Genomic DNA, 22817 nt, shown 5'->3' on the forward strand with positions numbered 1-22817 from the left:
GTGGACAAGTTTAAGAATTCAGAGGATTTTAAAAAATATTTTCAGTTGAACTTAACTGCCTAAAAGGTGGGTGGTAATAGACTTGGAAGGGAATTGGATAAATATTTGAAGGGGAACAAAATTGCAAGTGTATGAGATTAGAGCTGGAATGCTTGATATCTCTGTCAAAGAAAGAACACTGGCACTGTGGGCTGAATGGCCTCGTCCTGTATTGTGTGACCCAGTGACATGAAAGTAGACCTGCTGCTGAGCCTTTACTAGTGCTCGAGAAGTGTTAGTTACAAGGTATGTGTTAGTGGGCTTAAGTGCCTCTTCTCCAATCTCTCCCTTTTGGGGTACCAGTTAACTTTGGCAGTACTTGCTGCTGTTGTGATGAGAATTTCAGTAAGATGATTGATATGAATCTTTTGACATGAGCTGGCACTGTACCACCCACTTAAAATCATGGATTTTATGAATGGATCCACTAAATCAAAATCACATTAATACAATAAGGGTTGTGTGGAAAGATCTTGGATGCTTACTGATGTAATATGTTGCTCCAGTGATTGGATATATACACATGACCTTTTTTATATGTTGCTATGAAAGCAGATTCCATAATTGTACAGATTTGGCTTCACACTGGTAGAAGGTGTCAGTCCCTCTGTGGGTGGTTTGATAATTTATGCAGATGTTTAATTCTTAATGATATTGTATGGCTTTCACACCACTACTTAGATGTTGTTAGCAAGGTTGAATTTTGTGATAAATGAGGAAAATTCCTGCTAATGGATTGCAAAATATAGAGCAGTTGCAACATTTGTAGTGTCAAGGACATACAACAGAAGCTTTATTAATATGTCTTAGTTACTGCAATTGTCAGTTGGAGCTCGATCAAAGAATTTTCATTAAGGTTCAGTTTAGTTGCAGGATTGTTAGAAAACATTAAAGAGGAGGCTGGTGTGACACTGAATTACAGCAGAGAGAAAAATGGTAGTGGAATCTGCCTATGGATGCAGATAAATTGCGACTTTTAATGAAAATCCAATTTCATCTTTAACATCAAGGTGAAATCTACAGTTCGAGAAATGGCCCAGATATTCTGATTGCTATTGGGACAGATTCAACCAACGATAGTCCTTTTTAAAGATACACAATTTTACCTGTCAGTGAATTCACAGCCATCTAGATTCCAAATCTGGCCTGTCCCAAATGTGTCCTTGGCAGGAAATCAGTCAGAGATCCACGCAAGTAAACTAAAACATTAAAAACCGTGGATGCTGAAGATTTGAAATAAAGGTAGAAGCTGCTAGAGAAACTCAGCAGGTCTGGCAACATCCATGGAGAGAAAGCAGAGTTAACATTTCAAGTCCAGTGACCCTTCTTCAGAGAAATCCACTCAATGTAGGAGTAATATAACAGGCTAACTCTTTCAGACCTTCATAAGTTAAAGGTCACAAAGACACTTTCAATGATTGAGGGAGACTAACCTAAGTGAGGAGGTATGGTAGCATGTTGCAAATGGGGTGGGTGTGGTGTTGGAGAGTATGATGTGTGAAGGGGAACAAAATACCAAATAAGTGAGGGGTAGACTGTCAGGTGGATGAGGGGGTGGGGTTCCAGCTGAGTGAGAATCATGCAACAGTGGCTGGGAGGGGAGGAGAGTTACATGTTGTGCTGGGGGTTTTGAGACATGGTTGGGTATGGTCGGGTTGTTGAAGGGAGTGGGTTGGGTCGAAGTGGTGGTTGGAGTTAGGCAAAGCAGGAGGGATCAAGGGGTATCCTTACCTTCCCTCTCCTCTCACCATCATACCCCTCCTCACGTTGCCATCTCTCCCTTGCCTCAGCACCACCCCTCCCTCTCGTCTTCACCATCTCCCCAGCTGAAAAGATGGGCAGGATGAACCTCTACCTTTTCACACAGGTTCTCACATCACAGGAATCAGGCTGCAGTGAGCAGTTGACCTTCTGTGGAAAAGTAACACCAGCTTTTTAAAGGAGCCAATCAGGAATCAATCCAGTTCCGCAGCAGCAACCACTACTTGTGGACACGAAAATCTCACTTTGCGAGCACGCTAGGGAGGCCCTGATTTAAAACCATTTCCAGGTCAGTTCCCACATGCAACAAGTGGGCAAACAGGCAGAATCTACCAGGAGGCAGTCAATAAGATTGCTTCAATGTTTGCTGTCTAATTAAGCACACTGGGAGATCCCATCAAAGAACCCACGGCACTGTATAGCAGAAAGTCTCCCAGGGAGAGGAGGGTGCTGCTGTGAAATGCAAGGCCAGTGAGGGCACCTTAACACAGAGGCTTCTATGACACATGACTGTAATTGAAAGAAGAATGTTGATAGCTATCAGTGCCATCAGTAAATGAAAAGGATTGTGGCTGTGGCTGTGATTGGGCCCTTCTCATCACAGCAACATTGTGATTGAAAGGGGGCTCTGATAGTCTGATGACAGGCCTTTTCGGAATGGCGACCAGGCTTCAGATTCAGAATGTCTGACATTGGAAATATGCTGGAAGGTTTTGAAATTTGGACCTAAGTGGAGTCATAAATATCCTCACTGGCTGTCTGCCTCAGTGGAAGTTTTTTTTTGGTTTCTTTGGCAATCACCTCCAGCAAAGGAAAGCATTGAAGAGTCAACTTGAGCAGTTTCCAATAATGTCTCCACCTCTCCTGCGCTGATGAGAAAAAACATCCTCAGTGTCATTAAAACAAAAATATTTTCCAGACCTTTTAAGAGTTTCTCCTATCACAAGTAACTTCTATCATCACAAATTCAGATTTTTCTTGCTTTAAAGTTGTGTGTATATTGTGGAAGCTAATCTTAATCTTGATGTCTCAACACTCGTGGATATTGTTTTTATTCTTTCATAAGTACCTTTGTGCCTAAAAGAATCCATAATTTTTGGAATTTTACATTCCAGTGCTTTAATTGCCAAATGTTAATTATTTCAATCCTATAACAGTAATGACTATCACTGTCTTTGGGACCAGTGGTATTTCTGTGTTTTGCAGTTATTGGGATTCGCTGGGTTTCTGCCTTGAGTATTGAACCTTGGGTACAAGGTGAGCATCAGTTCCACTGTCCCTTGGAAGCCTTGCATTGTAAAAAGGTGAGGCAAATGGATGAGAGTTATCTGGATTTTCCACTTCCTGATCCCAGATTCTGAAGGTGCAAGCAGTGAGTGTCCAGTTCGATGGATTTAAGTGCAGCTTATGATCACAGCTGGAGAAACCCAGGGTGGAAATCAGAGATTTTGATACCAATCCTCTTATGAGGGAGCATCTTGAAATATTTCAAAACCTATGTCTAACCAGTATTATCCACCACAGCTTTTGGCATTTTAGGGCTCGAGATGTACCAGCATTGACATATGTTAACTTGATTAATGTAAGTTACAGGACCCCAGAAATTTCAATAGGGTAAGGTTCATATTGCGTTTAGTGAAGCATGATTTCAGTGCTTCCAGAGTAATGTGTTGAAGTAAGATCTCTGGTGGAGGTTCAGTTGCATACAGAGTGTTACAAAATATCTAGCAGATGGAAACTAGTCAGGTGACAGAATAGAACCATACTATTGTTCCTGTTCCACATGAGACTGCTCACATCCTATTTCATTTCACCACATCATCATATCCTTCTATTGCGTTCTCCCACTTGCTTATCTCATGGTGGAGGCTAGTGCAATTGCAACATTAAAAAGCATCTGGATGGGTATACGAATAGGAAGGGTTTGGAAGGATGTGGGCCGGTTGCTGGCAGGTGGGACTAGATTGGGTTGGAATATCTGGTTGGCTGGACGAGATGGACTGAAGGGTCTGTTTCAGTGCTGTACATCTCTATGACTATTTATTTGTAGATAAACAAAAAAGAAAAATCTTATTTGATTCTGCAGTTAGAGATGCAGTTGTTCGCTTAGGGGTTATTTTCAAGCTGTGAATAACATATAGTAGCTTGGTCTATTAACTTGGCTACTATATCTACAGCACATCGCATTGTGCGTCTTCTCAATAACTCAGCCAAATTTCAGGCTTATTTTTGGCATGTGTTAATGACATTTACCACATTTTTGCAGCTGCTACAATATACCACTGCAGTCCTAGATTAGGATGAGAAAAATTGACCAGGATTCCTGTTCAAGATTGTTATTGAGGAATCCCCGTCTGTAGAGTGCAAAAGCGTTGGTGTTTGAGGGCAGGGTCAGTCGTGATGTCTTATGTTGAAGTATTGTGCTATCATTCACTGCTGAGGCTCTCATCGCATCCGTGAATGCCTTCAGCAGAGTAAGGGAAGATACAGGAGGTCTCTATGTCCATCCAACTAATGAATGCTCATACATTGAACACAACTATGTGCAAGGTGAAATGTTAAAAATCCAACGTATGAACAACTATTTAATATTATTGTATTTCGATTTGTGTACAAATCAACTTGCGAGCAGACTCAAGACCAGAACCCGTGGTCTACTATCTGTAGTAGACAAATGTCTTGAATTATATTATTGATGAAGGAATTGGGAAGTTTTACTTGAGCCTGAAATCATTGGAGCGAAGAAGGATGAGAGGTGACTTGATTGAGGTGTACAAGATGATAAGAGGCATAGATAGAGTGAATAGCCAGAGATTTTCTCACATGGCAGAAATGTCTACTATTAGGGGGCATAATATTAAGGTGATTGGAGGAAGATTTAGGAGAGATGTCAGAGGAAGGTTCCTTACCACCACTGCTGGCAATGCATTCCACACGCCCATCACTCTCTGTGTAGAGTCAGATACATTAGGGACATTTAAGCAACTATTGCATAGGCACATGTAAGATAGTACAACGAAGTGTATGGAGGTTAGCCTGATCTTTAGAGTAGGATAAAAGATTAGTAAAACATCAAAGGCCAAACCAACTTGTGCTGTGCTGTACTGTTCTATGTTCTATCTGCAGTATCATTGTCATTGTGCATTCTTCTGTGACAAAACTAACAAAATATCTCATGGGATTCTTCACCTGATTTCATTTCTAGGCCAGCTTTTAACTGCGTAAGTGAATGGGTCTTGAATGAGTTGAAATCTCACCCAGGGGCTGGATTTAATGTGGCCCACTGCAGTGGGAAGCAGGGTAACTGGGTCCACTTCATTGCAGGAGACCTAACTGACATCTCACCGCTGTCAGTGGTGATGTCAGTTCGGCTAATTAATTATTCATTATCCCTGAAGTAGCCACAACTCAACCATGGTTTAGGAATCAAAGGAGGTTGCAGAGCTTTACCATGCCTTCCTATTGGATTGCCTATGGACTCCCAGAGTTTTGGGAGGAGGGGTGGTAATTAGGTATTCTATGCCTGATCAGAAATTTGGTATTGGGGATGGAGGTGAAACTGCTTGCTAAATCTGATACCACTTCCACTGCATCTGACCCCTGCACCATCACCAACCCCTCCAACACTCCTCACCCTGTAATTCTTAAGCCACAGTCACTCACCTCTTGTTTAGGATCCCATAATGATCTGGGCCTCTTGTGGATGCATTGCCAGCAGCAGTCAATTCTTCCCCTGAAGTTGTCAGCTGTCAGATTAGTAGGGTGGGACTTCCACAGTTGGATACCTCAATCATGGGGATGGCTCAGCCCTGGCCACACAAGGATATGAAAGACATTTGATTCTGTCAGGCCTCCCCTGAAAGGTACAGAGGGTTCCCTGCTGGTTTTCCAACCAATGGGCAAGACCACCATCAGCCTGAAAGAATCCCTTAATGTGCCCTTGTTCAAGAGATTTGGAACCTACATTACTTTTTAATAAATTATGCCTACTGAGGGTTAGATAGGGTGGACAGTGAAAACCTCTTTCCTTGAATGGTGTAGGCTAACATGAGGGGACATAGCTTTAAGTTGAGGGTGATAGATTTAGGACAGGTATTAGGGGTAGTTTCTTCACTCAGATTAGTAGGGGCATGGAACGGCCTGCCTGCAACAATAGAAGACTTGCTGATGTTAAGGGCATTTGAATGGGCATTGAACAAACATGGATAATAATAGAATGGTGTCGGTTAGGTGGGCATCGGATTATGTTCACGGGTCGGTGCAACACCGAGGGCTGAAGGGCCTGTACTGTTCTGTAACATTCTATGTCCTATTATTTTGACACAACTGAAGAAGCAGTATTTCATGGAAAATGCAAATTGTAAATCATAATTTCATATTCTTATTTTCAAATGTTAATTTCTTTGTAGTTAAAATTTTTTCGTATTTACTTTCTTCTGAACTGACCTACCAGCAATAGTAACTGATTGTAACTCAAACAGAAAAGTTACTCCTTGAATTTTTAATTCAAGCTGGTAGAAGAGAAATGATAGAAAGGAAAGAAATAGATCAATGGATACCTAAACGTTGAGAAGTCTATTCATAAAAGTATTGTACATAAATAATTTCTTTCTTGAGGGTGTACATATTACAACAGCACAAAATTTCAACAAACATCCTTTCTAAATACCAACTGCAAATTTGAATTTTTGAATAGACGGGAGCACCAAAGCTTTGTTTAGCTTTATTGAAATTTCTACCAACAGGATTAATAGTTAAGAACAGCGCTTCTTTTTACTTTTTCACCTATCAGCATTATCTCAAAAACAGCATGAAAGACCATAGCTGGTAGAAGAGAAATGATAGAAAGGAAAGAAATAGATCAATGGATACAACTTAGGCTACCATAATTGTTTAAAAAAAGCTGAAGTAACAATCTTTACCTGAAGTACTAAATGTCTTACCATTTATTGCTAGGTGCATTAACTGCTTCCGCTGTGGTACTTTGTGGTGCTTGCCAATCTTCTGTGTGATCAATGTTGTTTGCAATTTCCTCTCTAAAGCAGAAACTAGGTGTTAAAATAAAAGTAAATACAAGCACGAACAATGAAATATTTTATTTGGATGGATATCAGGAACAGTTCATCTAAAGAAGTCCAGACTAAATGGATTGAATGTGACTGTAACACCCCAACAGGCTCTTGTGCACAAAGGCGGAGCAAGATTGCACATTCCTGACAGGATCTGCTGAATAGAGATTGACCATAAATTTGCAACAGGTTTTGATGCATGCATTGCAGTGAATGTAGCGTATGCAGTGTGACACTATGTTCCTAATGTGGTCGAGTATACATGGATTGAGTGTTCTAGCATAATCCTGACATTTATTTCCCTGTTGCAGTTCTACAAAGCGCCACAAATCAATGGAAGATGAAATGGACAGCCCTGGTGAAGAACCTTTTTATACCAACCAGGGTCGATCTCCAGGAAGTGGCAGTCAATCCAGTGGTTGGCATGAGGTGGAGCCAGGTAAGCGGCTCAATTGATTCTCAAACAAGTGATTGACACTTTGCAGAAGCAATCAGCTTTGATTGTCAATCATATGTAGAGGAATAATGATGGATTTGTTGAAGTATCTTGACTATAATGTCATATTTATCAAAATGCTGAGAATTAATTCCTTTGTAAAACAGTGCTACAGTCGTTAATAATTTAACTGAAATGTTATGAGGTACATTTTTACAAGAGCCATAAATAATCTTCAGGGCTTGTCTTTGAAATTATCTTTCTGAACTATTGGTAGAATTTGCTGGTGATTTCAGAGTCCACAGGACTTCTATTTCTATTTTGGGTCAGGAAAATTACATAAGATGTTATTTATTTTCATATTTGTATTGTATCCCATAAGCGAGTCACTGTAAGTAATATAATCCAATTTGGATTGTAAATTTAAACCTGAGGTAGTACTTCAAACCATCTGAAAGCCAAAAAAACAGAGCATTTTTGATTTGTGATCTTTTCTTTAGTGTAGCATGTATAAGACAATGTTTTTTTTTGGTGGTTTCAGTTGGAATTTTACAAAGCAAACGCATTATGGGTCAATGAAATTGGTATTTTGGTGCAAGTCAGTTCTTGTCTTTAGGGTTTAGGTACACTTGCTGATTATGCTTGCAAAGATTCTTTGACCCTCACAGGAGCGACATAGAAAGCCTGTCCTGTTCAAAATTACAGATGTGTGTCATATTTCAATGTTGATGAACTAAGGATTGTTAATTAATTATATAATGATCAGTACAGCAGTCACTTTTGTCAAGCTTTGTATCCACAAAGTTCAGGTTGCCCGCAATGCGTTGCTTTATAAGTTTGATACAGCATGGAGCAGGCAGAATTGGAGAGTATCAATTTGATTCTCTGCCAATGACTTTTCCAATCATAAGCAGATGGGTGAATCAAAATGCCAAATAGAAAAGAGGGTGTTTCCAATTCAGTATTGGGAAGACAGAAGCATTGTTTTTGGTCCTCACTTCTGACTTCATCCCCTAGTTACCAACTCCATCTTTTTCTCTGTGATTAAGCCTGTTTGTTCACAACCTTAGTGCTTGATCCTCAGCTGAGCTTTCAATCTCATATTTGTGCCATCATGCAGACGACCTATTTCCACCTGTGAGTAACACAGCTCAACTTCACCCTGTCTTACCTCATGTGCTGCTAAAACCCTTATTCATGTCTTCATTATTTCAAAACTTAACTTCAAAATCATACTGTTCACTCGTCTTCTATCATCCTGCTCTCTAAACTCCCAAGTCTTGTTCCACTATCATCTCTCTCTGTTCTCTAATCCACACTGGCTCCTGGTCAAGCAATAGCTTGATTTTAAAATTCTCTTCTCATTGTTGTTTTCAATTCTCTTCATGGCCTTGTCCTTTTCTTCTCGTTTTCTTCCAACTCATAAGCCTATATGATATCTGCATTCCTCTAATTCTGACCTGTTATCTGTCCCAATTTTAATTGTTCCACCATTGATGGTTGTACCTTCAGTTGCCTCAACCCAAAGCTCTGGAATTTCTTCTCATATCTCTCTTGCTTGCTTTGCTCCTTTAGACACTCTAAAATCCTCTTCTGACTTCAAATTGTCTGAAACAGCCCATTCTTAGTTTTACAGTATTTGTAAGAAACACCTTGGGGTGTTGCAGTACTTTTAAATAAATATAAATATTGTCATTGTTATGATAGTGAGAAAAGTGGACTGATGAATTACGCTGCATTATCCTTATGCGTTTACCATTCATTGGCCTGAGTGGCAATGTTTGTTTGGAGTAAAAGGAAGTTGATGCATTTTTTTAAAAGAAAGTGAAAAATCCTAAAAATTCATATAAATATGATGTTTGTTACTGTAATATTGTACCAGAATGCCAGTGTTCATTAGTAAAGTTTCAAAAGTAGCTGTTGTATTTTAAGAATATCTCATGCACTGAACTAAAATAATGCCCAACCAGCAATGGTTTTCTACATTTATAGAGACTCACGACATATGTGTGAAAGGGGAATAGGAAATAATGTACATACATAGATATTCTTGCTATTTAACTGTGTGTCTTTATTGTTACAGAAAAGGGCTCTTACTTACTCATTTGTAGATCATTTGTTTATAAGTCCCTATATTTTCTCGATTGCAGTACTTAAAAAAAATCGAATTAGAGGAGCCTTAAGTAATCGTGAAGCACTAATACTGTTAATATTGAAGCATAACTTGTGCAATTAAATTTAAGAATTCAGGATCATAAAGGTTGTGTAAGGGCTTTGGGTCCCTGCAGTTACCTTATGACGATGTCACAGAAGTACACATCCCTAAGAATAAATAGCACAGCATCAGCAGAGCTAGAACACTCTTGAATAAGAGCTTTGAGAACACACGGACACAAGAGGAAGACAGTTTGGACCTTAACAATATCACTATAACATAAGAGTCTGGTCAACCTTAGACTGCCATGTCAAATAGTATTGAGTACTTATTGTATAGTAAGTAGTGTTATTTTGAAGTAGAAACCAAAAGACTTTGCCCTGTCCTTGATCAGTCCGTTTTGAATCTATACTCATTGTGTAGCATCAAACCAAATGACAAAAGAATAAATATAAGACAGTCACTAATAACTCCAATAAGGATTTCAGGAGAAGTTTCTTATTAGGAAATGTTGAAATTGTGAAACTTGCAACCATGTGAAATAGATATTGCAAAGATCATTGGTATATTTGAAGAGAAGCTACATAAAGGAGAAAGGAATAGAAGATTATTTGGTGAAATGAGATTAAGGAAGGCGGCAAGTTCTAAACTGGAGAAAGGCCAATTTTGACGGTATTAGGCAAGAACTTTCAAAAGCTGATTGGAGGCAGATGTTCACAGGTAAAGGGATGGCTGGAAAATGGGAAGCCTTCAGAAATGAGATAACAAAAATCCAGAGAAAGTATATTCCTGTCAGGGTGAAAGGGAAGGCTGGTTGGTATAGGGAATGCTGGATGACTAAAGAAATTGAGGGTTTGGTTAAGAAAAAGAAGGAAGCATATGTCAGGTATAGACAGGATAGATTGAGTGAATCCTTAGAGTATAAAGAAAGTAGGAGTATACTTAAGAGGGAAATCAGGAGGGCAAAACGGGGACACGAGATAGCTTTGGCAAATAGAATTAAGGAGAATCCAAAGGGTTTTTACAAATATATTAAGGACAAAAGAGTAACTAGGGAGAGAATAGGGCCCCTCAAAGATCAGCAAGGCGGCCTTTGTGTGGAGCCACAGAAAATGGGGGAGATACTAACTGAATATTTTGCATCAGTATTTACTGTGGAAAATGATATGAAAGATGTAGACTGTAGGGAAATAGATGGTGACATCTTGCAAAATGTCCAGATTACACAAGAAGAAATGCTGGATGTCTTGAAACGGTTAAAAGTGGATAAATCCTCAGGACCTGATCAGTTGTAACTGAGAATTCTGTGGGAAGCTAGAGAAGTGATTGGTGGGCCTCTTGCTGAGATATTTGTATCATCGATAGTCACAGGTGAGATGGTGGTACGTGTATGGAATGAGCTGCCAGAAGATGTGGTGGAGGCTGGTACAATTGCAACGTTTCAGAGGCATTTGGATGGGTATATGAATAGAAAGGGTTTGGAGGGATATGGGCGGGATGCTGGCAGGTGGGACTAGATTGGGTTGGGATATCTGGTCGGCATGGACGGGTTGGGCCGAAGGGTCTATTTCCATGCTGTACATCTCTATGACTCTAAGAGTTTTGTGTGAAACATAAACACTGGCATACATTAATTGGTTGGTATGTCCTGATTCTGTGCAGTTAATTCCACATGCCAGAGGGATGGTTACTGTTGGCTAAATCTATTGTTAAAAATGGATTGGATTTTTCCAAATGCTATCAAACATGTGCCCAAAGTGGCTGTCAAATTTAAATGCTTTCTCAATTCCAACAAAAAACTATTTAGCGTGCTCTTGGCAAACAAGTTGCAAACACTAGTAAGATTAGCATAGTTTGCCACCCAGAGTACGATCCTGACATGTAGTAAAATCTCAACATGCAGGATTATTTAGATGATCTGTTTCAGTTACTGCTAATGAGGGTTGTCTGCAGTTATTTCACTGTGACTTTAGCAAAAGTTGGTTGGCTGTTAACTGTGTTTAGTGCACTCAGCACCTGAACAAGCAATGATCTCTGTGACAACATGTGACAGCTCATTTCAACTATTGATGTTGCATTACTGTATTTGTCCTCTAATTGGGAGTACAAAAGATTCACTTAAACCTATGCTGTGTGATGAGTCATTTAATAGGTTGCACCAGTGTACACAGCTAGTATATTCAATTGAATTGTTAACTTCTTCAACTTAACAGGAGAATGTCCATTTCTCCCCCTTCCTCTTCAGAAAGCACTGGATTGCATATCATCTCTTATATTGCCCATTTTGAGCCATTCTTCTTGAGTGAAAATCGGCAGATGCTGAGGCTAATTGCACAAGCTGATTTGACAACCAGCAACTCTGTGGACTGAAATCAAACCATGGAATTTTCTTAAAATAACAGTTCTGAAGAAGGGTCACTGGACCTGAAACCTTAACACTGATTTCTCTCCATAGACCTGCTGAGATTTTTCAGCAATTTCTGTTTTTGTTTCACATGACAGGCATCCACTGTTCTTTTGGATTTTTGTCTTGGAATTTTCTTGATCCATATGGTGCAGTACCACACTAGGTAGTGTTTTAAAAATTTGCAAACTAAACCATTAGGTGGCACGGTGTCCCAGTGGTTTGCACTGCTGCTTCATAGTGCCAGGGAGCCGGGTTTGATACCAGCTTCAGGTGACTGTCTGTGTGGAGTTTGCACATTCTCTTTGTGTCTGCGTGGGTTTCCTCTGGGTGCTCTGGTTTCTTCCCACATTTCCAAAGATGTGCAACTTAGGTGAATTGGCCATGCTAAATTGCCCATAGTGTTCAAATATGGGATAATAGGGAAGGGGAATTGGTCTGGCTAGGTTACTGTTTGGATGGTTGGTGTGGACTTGTTGGGCTGAAGGACCTGCTTCCACATTGTCAGGATTCTATGATTCCAGGAATGCTTTTTGTTTTTAATTGCTTTTCACATTTTGGCCTCACCTTTCAGTAGACATTGAAGGAAGTCAAAAGCTATGATCCCCATTGTATCAGTATAGCAACGCTTCATTGAATTCTTGATTGATTTGAACAGAGTGGATCTTCACTTGTTTCTTAATGTGAAATATTTGCTCTTCATGAACATTTGGATTGAAGCAATTGAAATCATTTTTTGTCTCTACATAAGAGATTTGCAAATAATAATGCACATGGAGTACCTTAATGGGGTGGGATGTTCTGCAGTAAGTTATCCTAATATTATTCAAACCTGTTCTATAATTGTGTTAAACTATTTCAGAGAAAGCAATTGCTGTTGTGAATAGTACACAATTCATACTAGTAGGCCATTCAAAATGTATATTTATTAAGGTAGGGAATAATTTACACTAAATTATGTAATTACCTACAACCATTCCCATGATTGCAAACCAACCCTGGAATGAAGGATGTGAATCTACTGTATTAGGGTGTCATGGCATCTGTGGCTTCTTGTCTAGGCCATTTGAAAGTTGCACAAAACTGTCTAACTGAACGACTGCTTGAGGTGATGCATCACTGATAAAGAAGTTGTTGGTCTGAGAGCTGAAGGGAGTGTTAGGAATCTACTAGTACCAGTGCCATCTTGCAGTTCTTGTGATGCAAGGTTGCACCAATCCTTAAACCTTAAGAGTGTGCTTTTCTTTGGATTGCTGTTGGGTTTTTTGCCAGTTGAATTAAAGTGGTGTGTTCTTATTCTCAACCTTTCCACCAACACGAACATCTATCTATTCTGTCCAGGCACCTCACAATTTTGAATAAGTTAGTCAACTATTTCTCTGCAACAGAGAACAGTCCTGGCTTTTCCAGTCTGTACACATAAATGAAGTTTCTCATTCCAGGTACCATTCTTCAGATCTTATCTGCACCCGCTTCCAAACCTTCACATTTTTCTTAAAGTGCAGTGCCCAGAATTTGATGCATTACCTCAGTTGAGGCCAGATCTGTGTTTTGTTATGTTTCAGAATATCCTCCTTGCTTTTCTAGTTATAAATCCTACGATACTTCATGCTTTATTAAAATACCACACCAACATCAAAATTTTATACCTGTATACTTCCAAAACTGTTTTCCTCAACCCTTTCCAAACTGTAGCCTTCAGTTAATATTTCTTTCTGTCAATCTTTCTATTGAATGTGTTATTGAATAGTTTTCTGCAAGAAATTTGATCTGCCAGATGTCATCGCATTCTACTAGCCTCTCTGCATCTTCTTAAAATCTATCACTATCCTTCTAAGATTGCAATTGCACTAATACTTGCAAAATATTTGCAGAGTTTGAAACCGTCTGCAATACAAGACCATTCAAGGTCTTATGAAGAAATATATACACCTTCCTGTAGTCACTGCTATTCTGTTTCCTATCACTCAGACAATTTTGTATCTGTGTTGCTAATGTTTCTTGTAGTTCATGAGATTCTTTAATATTATTGGCAAGCTCAATATGTGGCACTTTATTGAATGTCTTTTCGAAGTTCATGTATACCATATTGACTGCATCACCCTGATTAATTCCCTCTATGTCAATATTCAAGTTAATTGAGCAGAATTTGCCTTCAACAGATTCCATGATAGCTTTCCACAATTGATACACATTTGTTCAAGTGACTGGTAGTTTTGTCCTGGATTATTATCTCGAAAAGGTTTCCCACCACTGAAGTTAAACTGACCAGACAGTAGCTGCTTTGTATATTATTACAAAGTTCTTAAACAAGGATATATCATTTGAATTCTCCAGTCCTCTGGAACCACCCCTGTATAAAGAGTATTGAAATATGGTATAGCCAGTAATTTCCGCATTTCAGATTCTTTGATTTATGGCTACTGATCAAATTTAAGCACAGCCGACCTTTCTGATCACATCCTCAACTTTGCTTCCCAAGACCTGCAACATGGCACTGGCACAAGGAGATTCCTAACACTTCCTTCAGCTCTAAATAATCCTTTTCAATTATTAGCATCCAGAGTTTCAACTACCACCTCTTTCACTCGAATGAAGCAACTTATTCTTCCTTGGTATAGATCGTTATAAAGCAATCATTTCCTATGTTCAATTAATCATTTTCTATGTCTGCCCCTCCCCATCTGTGTAAAACTACTTTGTTCTTAATCAGACAGACCCATCTTTCGATTGCCATTTTATAATTTATATGCTCAGAGACGACTTCTGGATTTCCTTTTACGTTAGCTACAAGTCTTTTCCCTTACTATCTACTTAGGTACCTCTCTTATTTCTTTCTATCCCTTCACCTCTGAATCTTCTATATTCAACCTGGCTCTCACATGTGTTAGCTCCTGCCATCTATCATATGCACTTTCTTCATACTTCATCTTACTCACTAACTCTTTCCTCTTCCAGGGAGTTCCCCTACCCAGAGTACGTTTTGCCTTTTGCCATCCTTCCTGAATGTGGTGTTAAACATGAAGGAGCATGTAGCCACCAACTGAAGTGGGATGGTAAATAATTCTGAGGTTTCATTGCCCATGTTTATCTTGATGCATGAGACTTTGTGGGGTCAGCAGTGAATATTGAGGACTCATAGGGAAAGTTATGGTTTTGGCTGTACCGTTTAGCCCCTTGTCAAATTTGCTATGCCCAATCATCTTATCTTTAAAGGCATCTCATTGATCCATTTTAATTTTGTCTGCTAATCTTTGATTCTAATTTAGCTTGTCCAGATATATGCTCTCTCACTGAAACCGGTCCTTCTACAGTTAAGTGTTTTCACTCTGATTGTTACTTGTCCTTTTCAATGGATAATCTAAACCTTATGATACTCCTCCCTTTTTCCTTCTGGGCAGATGTGAGGGTTGCAATTTCTCTGTATTGACAACAACGCAGCTGAGGCTTGAAACTCTGCATCGAACAAATTCACTTTTTCTCCTGCAACGAATTACGCTAAAATATCCTAAATTGCCGCAAAAATTCACGCATTCTTCATTTTCAGACTTTTAAAAATGAATACAGTTAAGTGACTGATTATAGATTTGCGAGATCTTAATGTTTTGGTATGTGTTTGTGAAGGTGATTAATTAAAAATCTTTCTGAAATGCAAAGCTGGTTCAGACTTGACAGAGGCCTTCAAGCCTGTGCTGTTGTTTCACCATATGTAAAGCAGTTTTTTTTGAGCCAGATGCCATCTTGTTATTTACACCAAGTAACAATCTTCTGGCTTATCTGGTACAATCGCAATGTTGGGTCCATTGTTGCAAAGTTAAAGTAGTAAGTGATTGATGAAAGTGACCTGTACTTTCCCTGGCACCATTGCTTTTGCTTAATGTTTGTTTCCCTGAAAAGAAAAAGAGCAATTGAAGGGTTAAGATTAATGTCAGAAATACAATCTACAACATGACTTGGCACAATGAAATCAACAATGGTGCAATTAATGCAGCAATCATGTACCATTAACAATCACTGGCAGTACTTTCTGTTCCTGAAACAGTTGCCATGTTTACTTGCATGACATAAATCATCTTGAAGTAACATGGCTATAAATTAAATGTGACTTATCTTATTATACATGTCGTTTGCTTTTGAATTAATCCACAAAGATAAAAAGGGAATTGCTAGTGCCTTTCTTTGAGATGATGCAAAAACCAGCAGCATCTAGAGCACTGTAAAATTTACCAAGTTAGTGGAAGCTAAATCAAAGTGGACTGCGATCCTAAGGAGTTATCTTGCAGATTTGAGCATGTGTCTCTTTAAGGACACCTTGCAGCCAGTTAATTGACTCAGTGTCTCCAACCTGCAATTAGAACTGACAATTTTGTCACTTTTTAAAATCGACTCTTACACCTTTATATATTTTCAAATTATATTCAGCAAGTGAATTCACCATGAGGTATGCAACAGGCGCTAGAAGATAATTTAAATAGAAACACTGTGCAGTGCTATGGGAGAAAGACAGGTAATTAGCACTAAGCAAAATGCTCAGAAAACCAGTGCAGACACGATGGGCTAAATGGCCTCCTTCTGCTTTGTCAAAAAGTGTGGCGCTGGCCAAAGCACAGCAGGTCAGGCAGCATCCAAGGAGAAAAGAATTGACCTTTTGGGCATTAGAGACCTTCATCAGGACATTTTGTCAACTTTCCTGCTCTTCGGATGCAGCCTGACCTGGTGTACTTTGTCCAGTGCCACTCTTTTCAACTCTAATTCTCCAGCATCTGCAGTTGTCATTTTCTCCTCCTTCTGCGGTGTAAAATTCTGTCCATGTGTGAGGTGGCCAGTAGACATGTGTGAGCCTTGATATTGATGTTTAGCTGCAAGAAATATCATGGTCAAACTCGGTAAAATGATCATGACCCCACCAATTGTGCAAATATACTTTCCAATAGAGCTGCCAGAGGAAGTGGTGGAGGCTGGTACAATTGCAATATTTAAAAGGCATTTGGATGGGTACATGAATAGGAAAGGTTTAGAGGGGTATGGGCCAAGTGCTGGCAAATGGGACTAGATTGGGTTAGGATGTCTGGTTGGCATGGACGAGTTGGATCAATGGGTCTATTTCCATGCTGTACATCTCTATGATTCCATAACAACTAGAGATGAAACGCTGGCTGACTTACTATTCTTTGACCCAAGGTATTGAGAAATGTTGTAGCATCCAACTGTGGCACATTTGCAGTATCAAGCATCTTGATCCTGCCGTTGACAGCTCCCTCCCTACTTCTCTGTCTACTTTTACTCCTTTACACCTTCCAAGTAATTCCAGGGCTTTCTACTCCAGTTGACTGAGAGAATAGAGGCCTGTGGATCTCTACCCATGGCTATTCCTTGCTGTTTTCTATTGGCCATCTTCTGCTTACAAGATGTGAAGGTCTTCTGCTTGCTAACAATTTGCATACAAACATCCTTAAACTGAGCTCAATCAATCAATAATCCTCTCAGTGTTTACTAAGGGATAGATTTTGACTGGGACACCAGGAGCATTTCATTGCACTTTATGTGATGATGGGACGTTTAAACTGTACCTTTGAGGACAGATCTCTTCTGGAGGACAGTGTTTCTGACTACGATCATATATTTGTTTACAAAGTAGTGGTGGCATCAGCCCATCAAGAACATATCTGCGAATGCCTGTAACTATTATCCAGGAAGCAATCGGAATGCTGCTGTATGAAGCCGTCCACTATGACTTTCTTATTTTAAAAAGCACCAGTTCCATTGAACAAACTCCGTGTTGTCATGGAGAACATGAACCAAGTGAACTCGATGCCTGTTTGTCATTACTCAGCTTCAACAGCTTTAATGTAAATAATGTGTGTGAAAGGGCAGCTGTTGTATGCACTGCTTCAAATTGTAACCTTGTTTATTCATTCATGGGATGTGGGCATCATTAGGCAGCTCAACGTGTATTACTCGTCCATAGTTGCCTTTGAGAAGATGATGATGAACTGCCTTCTTGAACCACTGCAGTGGATTTGGCAATGTTGCCAGAAAGGGAGTTCCAGGACTTTGACCCAGTGACATGTCCTTAATTCTGTTGTTGGAATGGAGCTAGGCCATGGCCTTTGCAGTATTCAGTGTCTCCAGTTGTTTCTTGATGACACACGGACTGAATCAAATTGGCTGAAGACTGGCATCTATGCCACTGGGGATCTTTTGGGAGAGGTCAAGATGAAGCATCCACTCAGTACTTTTGGCTGAAGATTGTTACAAATGCTTTCGCCTTATCTTTTGAACTGATTTGCTGGGATCCTCCATCATTGTTGTTGGGATATTTTTGGATATTATTTTCCTTCACTTAGTTCTTTCATCATTCAACACCAGTAATGTCTGAGATTAGGTTTGTTTCATTGGTTGTGGAATCGCCTAGCCCTGTCTGTTATTGCTTCTTATGTTTTCTCACTTGCAAGTAGTCCTGTGTTGTAACTTCACCAAGCTGAGACTTCATTTTTAAGTTTGCTTGATGCTGCTGTTGGCCTGCCTTTCTGAACGCTATTGAAACAGGTTAGATTCCTCACTTGATGAATGTTGGAATGGGGGATATACCAGGCTGTGAGCTTTCATATTATGCTGGAGCATAATTTCTGCTATTGCTGATGGCCCACAGCATCTCATGGATGTCCAGTCTCATGTTGCTAATTCTGTTCAGCACAGTGATAGTGCCACAGAACATGATGGAGGGTATGCTCAAAGTGAAGATGGGACTTTGTGTCCATAAGATTCTGCAGTCGTAATTCCTACCGACACTGTTATGTACAACTCTAACTACAGCAGGTAGATTGGTGCAGATAAGGACAGATGTGTTAAAATGTTGCTTGACTAGACTGCAAACCAGTTTTGGCATCAACCTCTAGATGTTGGTACGGCCAAATTTGCAGTGCTGACGAGACTGAATCTGTCATTGTTGTTGCTGGATCCTAGATCGAGACCAATTAAGACTCAACCACATTGCTGAGGGCCTGGAGTCACACATAGACCAGGCCAGGTAAGAATGGAAGCTTTCTATCCCTAAAGGATATTGGTGAACCAAATGTGCGGTGATGATATTCAACAGATTTTAATTGTATTCAAATTCCTTTCTATCTGCTGTGGTGGGATTTGAGCCCAAAAACTGGGTCTCAGGAGTATTAGCCTGTTGATAATACCACTCTATCCTAGCCATCTACCAAATTTCCCACTCAGGTAGAGAGTAGCAATCCTGCTTAAAGGTCATCCTTAGTTTTGCAATGACCCTGACAGGTCTAAATAGGAATGGGCTAGTGGGCAATCCCTTCCCACATGATTTGCTGGCAACACTGCAATGAAGCGTAATCCAAATGTAATTTAATTTTGTTCATTTTGCAACAGAACCACCAAGACATTGTCTTCCAAAGAAAGCATTTGCCCCTCATCATGCTTCTTCCAGGTATTATTATCATTGTTATGGATCAGCCATTGTTTCTTTACAAGAAATATACCATCATCCTTCAGTGAGTGACCTCCCAACTAAACTGTTGCTGCTCAGAATGGCTCATCATAGGTAGTAGCAGAAAGTAAAGACAGGAAAGTATAAAATTCTGTAACTGACAGTGCTTACCTTGGTCAGTGAAGGGTTAACCAGCCATATGGAAAGACCATATTGCAGCTGTAGCTCCTTTGAGAAAAATGATAAACTGTAACTAAAACAAGCTGAGCCTTTTCCATGGGTCAGCAGGCAGAGAATGTTTACATTTGAATATTTTATGGAAAGAATTTAGTATTATTAAATAACATACCAGTTGGACTGTTTAACTTGAATCCTTTGCTTTCGGGATAAAGTGTGTAGATTTTGAATTTCTGAAGAAGTTTTCCCATACATTTCTCCAAAACGTGGCTGGGAGAACAGCAAAAACCACAGCAAAGTGGCAAAAAAATCTGGCATTCCACAATTTTTCTGCCAAAACTATGGTGAAACTGGGGAACCCTTTGTGAAAAGCCACACCCATAGCCCCATAATGTATGTGAGTACAGGTCCATATTTAGACATAACTTAATCAATGAATGCTGTTGTGGGAAATGGCAAGGGGCAAGGGTTCTTTGCAGATATATCAAATGTTGTTATACTGCATGATTAAGTTGTCAAAGAGGATGACATTAGCCAGAAACATCCATCATAATTCCCTTAAAGAAAAGACAAATTCGACCCAGCTCCAAGCATAGTAAAGTGTCAATCTAGTCTTCAGAGTTGGTTCTTAATGGCTTTGTACTATATACCTCCGATTTCTTTTACATTTCTGTTTTACATTTGTTTCCTCCCATCTCCTACTGCACTTTGCTGATTTGCTTTCAGGCTGCAGTTCTGCTGTTCTCCTTATCCATTTCAGGTACCCCCTTGCATTCATAATGCACTGAGGCCCCAAGCAAGGTAATTAAGAGCATTTGTTGCAACATCTGGAAGCTAAGTGTTCCTGCACTCTATAGGATCTCTGCTGTCCCAGACTAGATGTGGATGTGATTGGTGGGTTGACTGTGTGAATTAACTATCCCTTGAATGTGACAGTATGTTTCTTCCTGTACTCAGCAGAACTAATCAGATTTGGTCAGTTCAACAAAATGCTTAAATCAAGTTATTAATAAATAAAACTGACATGATGAGTCAGGCAACTTTTGAAAGGGAGAGTGAACGTTTTCCTTCTTCAGGAGCATATCCAAAATGTTGAACTTTTTGTGATGAAATTAGTTTTTCGCAATCGCACAGCACAGACAAGTGATTTGATGGGCAGATTGAACAATTATGCCAAAGTGAGGACTGCAAATGCTGGAGATCAGAGTCTAGATTAGAGTGGTGCTGGAAAAGCACAGCAGGTCAGGCAGCATCCGAGGAGCAGGAAAATCAGCGTTTCAGGCAAAAGTCCTTCATCAGGAATGAAGATTGAACAGTTATGCCTGACGTTCCAAGCAAACTAATATTGAATCTGTGGAGGGATCTTTCTATCCTCGAATTTAAAGAAAACTGGTGTGGAATCTATAAGTAAAATCTTCCAAAGTTCTCTCACTTTTAGAACTGTTCCCTTAATGTGAAAAATTGTGAAAAAAAATCAATGTTAATGATTTTGTTTCACCAAATACTAAAAGCTTCTGCCACATGAAAGCTCTTGTTTCACAGACCTTCCTACGTGGTGATCCAGTGGTAAGATGTTTTAGTGATGGTACATGTCTTGAATTATTTCCTTGCTTTTATTTTTTATGATGGTGAACAATTCCTATCACATGGTAAATTTTAGAAACCAATTCAATCTTTATCAAAAGTGGTGAATTACAGCATTCATAAATGTTAGTGTAAATCATTCAAAATAGTACTACTTGAGTTCCTATGTTATGGCAAGGAGTTTACGAGCAGTGGTGACAGATGCTGGCTACTTGAGGTCTCATGATGTTTGAGAAAATCAAGATGAAGGTGATCTTAAAGAAGAGATGAGCATTTTCAATATCTTGGGAGGGGAAGCAGGTCCAAAACCAGGGGTCATAGTTTAAGGATAACGGGTAAGTCTTTTAGGACTGAGATGAGGAGTAATTTCTGCACCCAAAGAGTGGTGAGTCTGTGGAAATTTACTACCACAGAAAGTGACTGAGGCCCAAACATTGTGTTTTAAAGAAGGAGGTAGATCTAGCGCTTATGGCTAAAGGGATCAAGGGATATGGGAGGAAGGTTAGGATTAGAGTATTGGGATCAATGATCACAATAAATGGCAGAGCAGGCTTGAGAGGTCAAATGGCATACTCGTGTTCCTATCTTCTATGTTCCTAAGTGTGGGAGGGACTTCTTTTTAGTTGGAGTAAAATCCCAACATTCTAGTGCAAATTTTATTTCATTTTTATATTTTAACACTCACTTTTAACTCTCAGCTCATTCAGTTTAACTGATGTTCTGGGCAATACAGATCATCAAAATTATCTGATTCACTTTTTTTTGGTTCTTTTTAATCTGAGGCTCGCCGAAAAACTCAACCACCCACGTCCCTCTAATTAAGGATATTGTGGGTGTAAATAAAGAAGTGTCTGGCTTGCTACTCCTCCACTTCTACTTTTCATTCTCTTAATTCTATTTCTGTTTCTTTCATTCTTGAATTCATTTTGTGTACTTTCCTGTTATTTCTCTTGTTCTGTGTCTGCAGAAATATTGTTATACTACTTATTGCATTGCAGTCAGCACATGGGGAACATCCAGAGGAGTCATATAGTCTGCCAAAAAGGGGACTGTGAAAGAGCTGGGGAGTAAGTTACTAACGTTGTGGGAATTTCAAAGGAAAATACGCAATATGAGTATTTCAAATGTTGGCAAGAATCACATAGAATGTCTCTAAGTGTTTCCAGTCGAGATTGCGCCAATGTCTTCCACTAATACTTCTTCAAAGTGTCTTCATTATGGAAAGCATCTTGTTTACTGTAGTGCCTATAGGTCATGGATGATCCTGAGAGGATCAAATGTTTCAAAGTCACCAAGCATGGACATTACACAGAAGAGAGATGCGCAGCCAGGACCAACTCTGATGTGGGATGTCCCTATAAATCGCCATCTTGGCCAAGTCCTCTGGCCAAGAAAGTCCTCTGAAGTAAAATTCCAACTCTCTCTCACTCCTGCAAGAAACAATTACAGACAAAGTAAATGGAGTGGATTGAGGTTTAAATACTGAGTACGAGAATGGAAGCACCACATTCTGAATCCCCCCATCTTTATCCCATGAGGCTTCTATTACCCAGCATTAGTTCTGAAAGTTGAAGATATGGACATTTGAGTGAAAAGTTATAATAGTTTTAAAAATTATATTGTTTCTCTCCAATTCACAGTAATACAAATTTGCAGCAAGCTAGCCATCCTTTGAAATAGAGAAGTATTAACTTCATTATGGCATCATTTAAGAATAGCAATCTTGGAAAGTTCTACAATTA

At 39.5% G+C, this 22817-nt stretch overlaps 1 protein-coding gene across 7 annotated transcripts in view; it reads left to right on the plus strand.

Moving 5' to 3' along the window:
- nfia (nuclear factor I/A) overlaps positions 1–22817 on the plus strand; it is a 506523-nt gene that overhangs the window by 336001 nt on the left and 147705 nt on the right. For all 7 annotated transcript variants that reach the window (XM_060830426.1, XM_060830431.1, XM_060830425.1 and 4 more), the window contains one exon: positions 7181–7308. In XM_060830426.1, coding sequence (XP_060686409.1) covers positions 7181–7308 — 128 coding nt within the window. The remainder of the gene's footprint in view (positions 1–7180; positions 7309–22817) is intronic.

Source organism: Hemiscyllium ocellatum, chromosome 9, assembly GCF_020745735.1.
Source record: "Hemiscyllium ocellatum isolate sHemOce1 chromosome 9, sHemOce1.pat.X.cur, whole genome shotgun sequence".
Classification (NCBI taxonomy): domain Eukaryota; kingdom Metazoa; phylum Chordata; class Chondrichthyes; order Orectolobiformes; family Hemiscylliidae; genus Hemiscyllium; species Hemiscyllium ocellatum.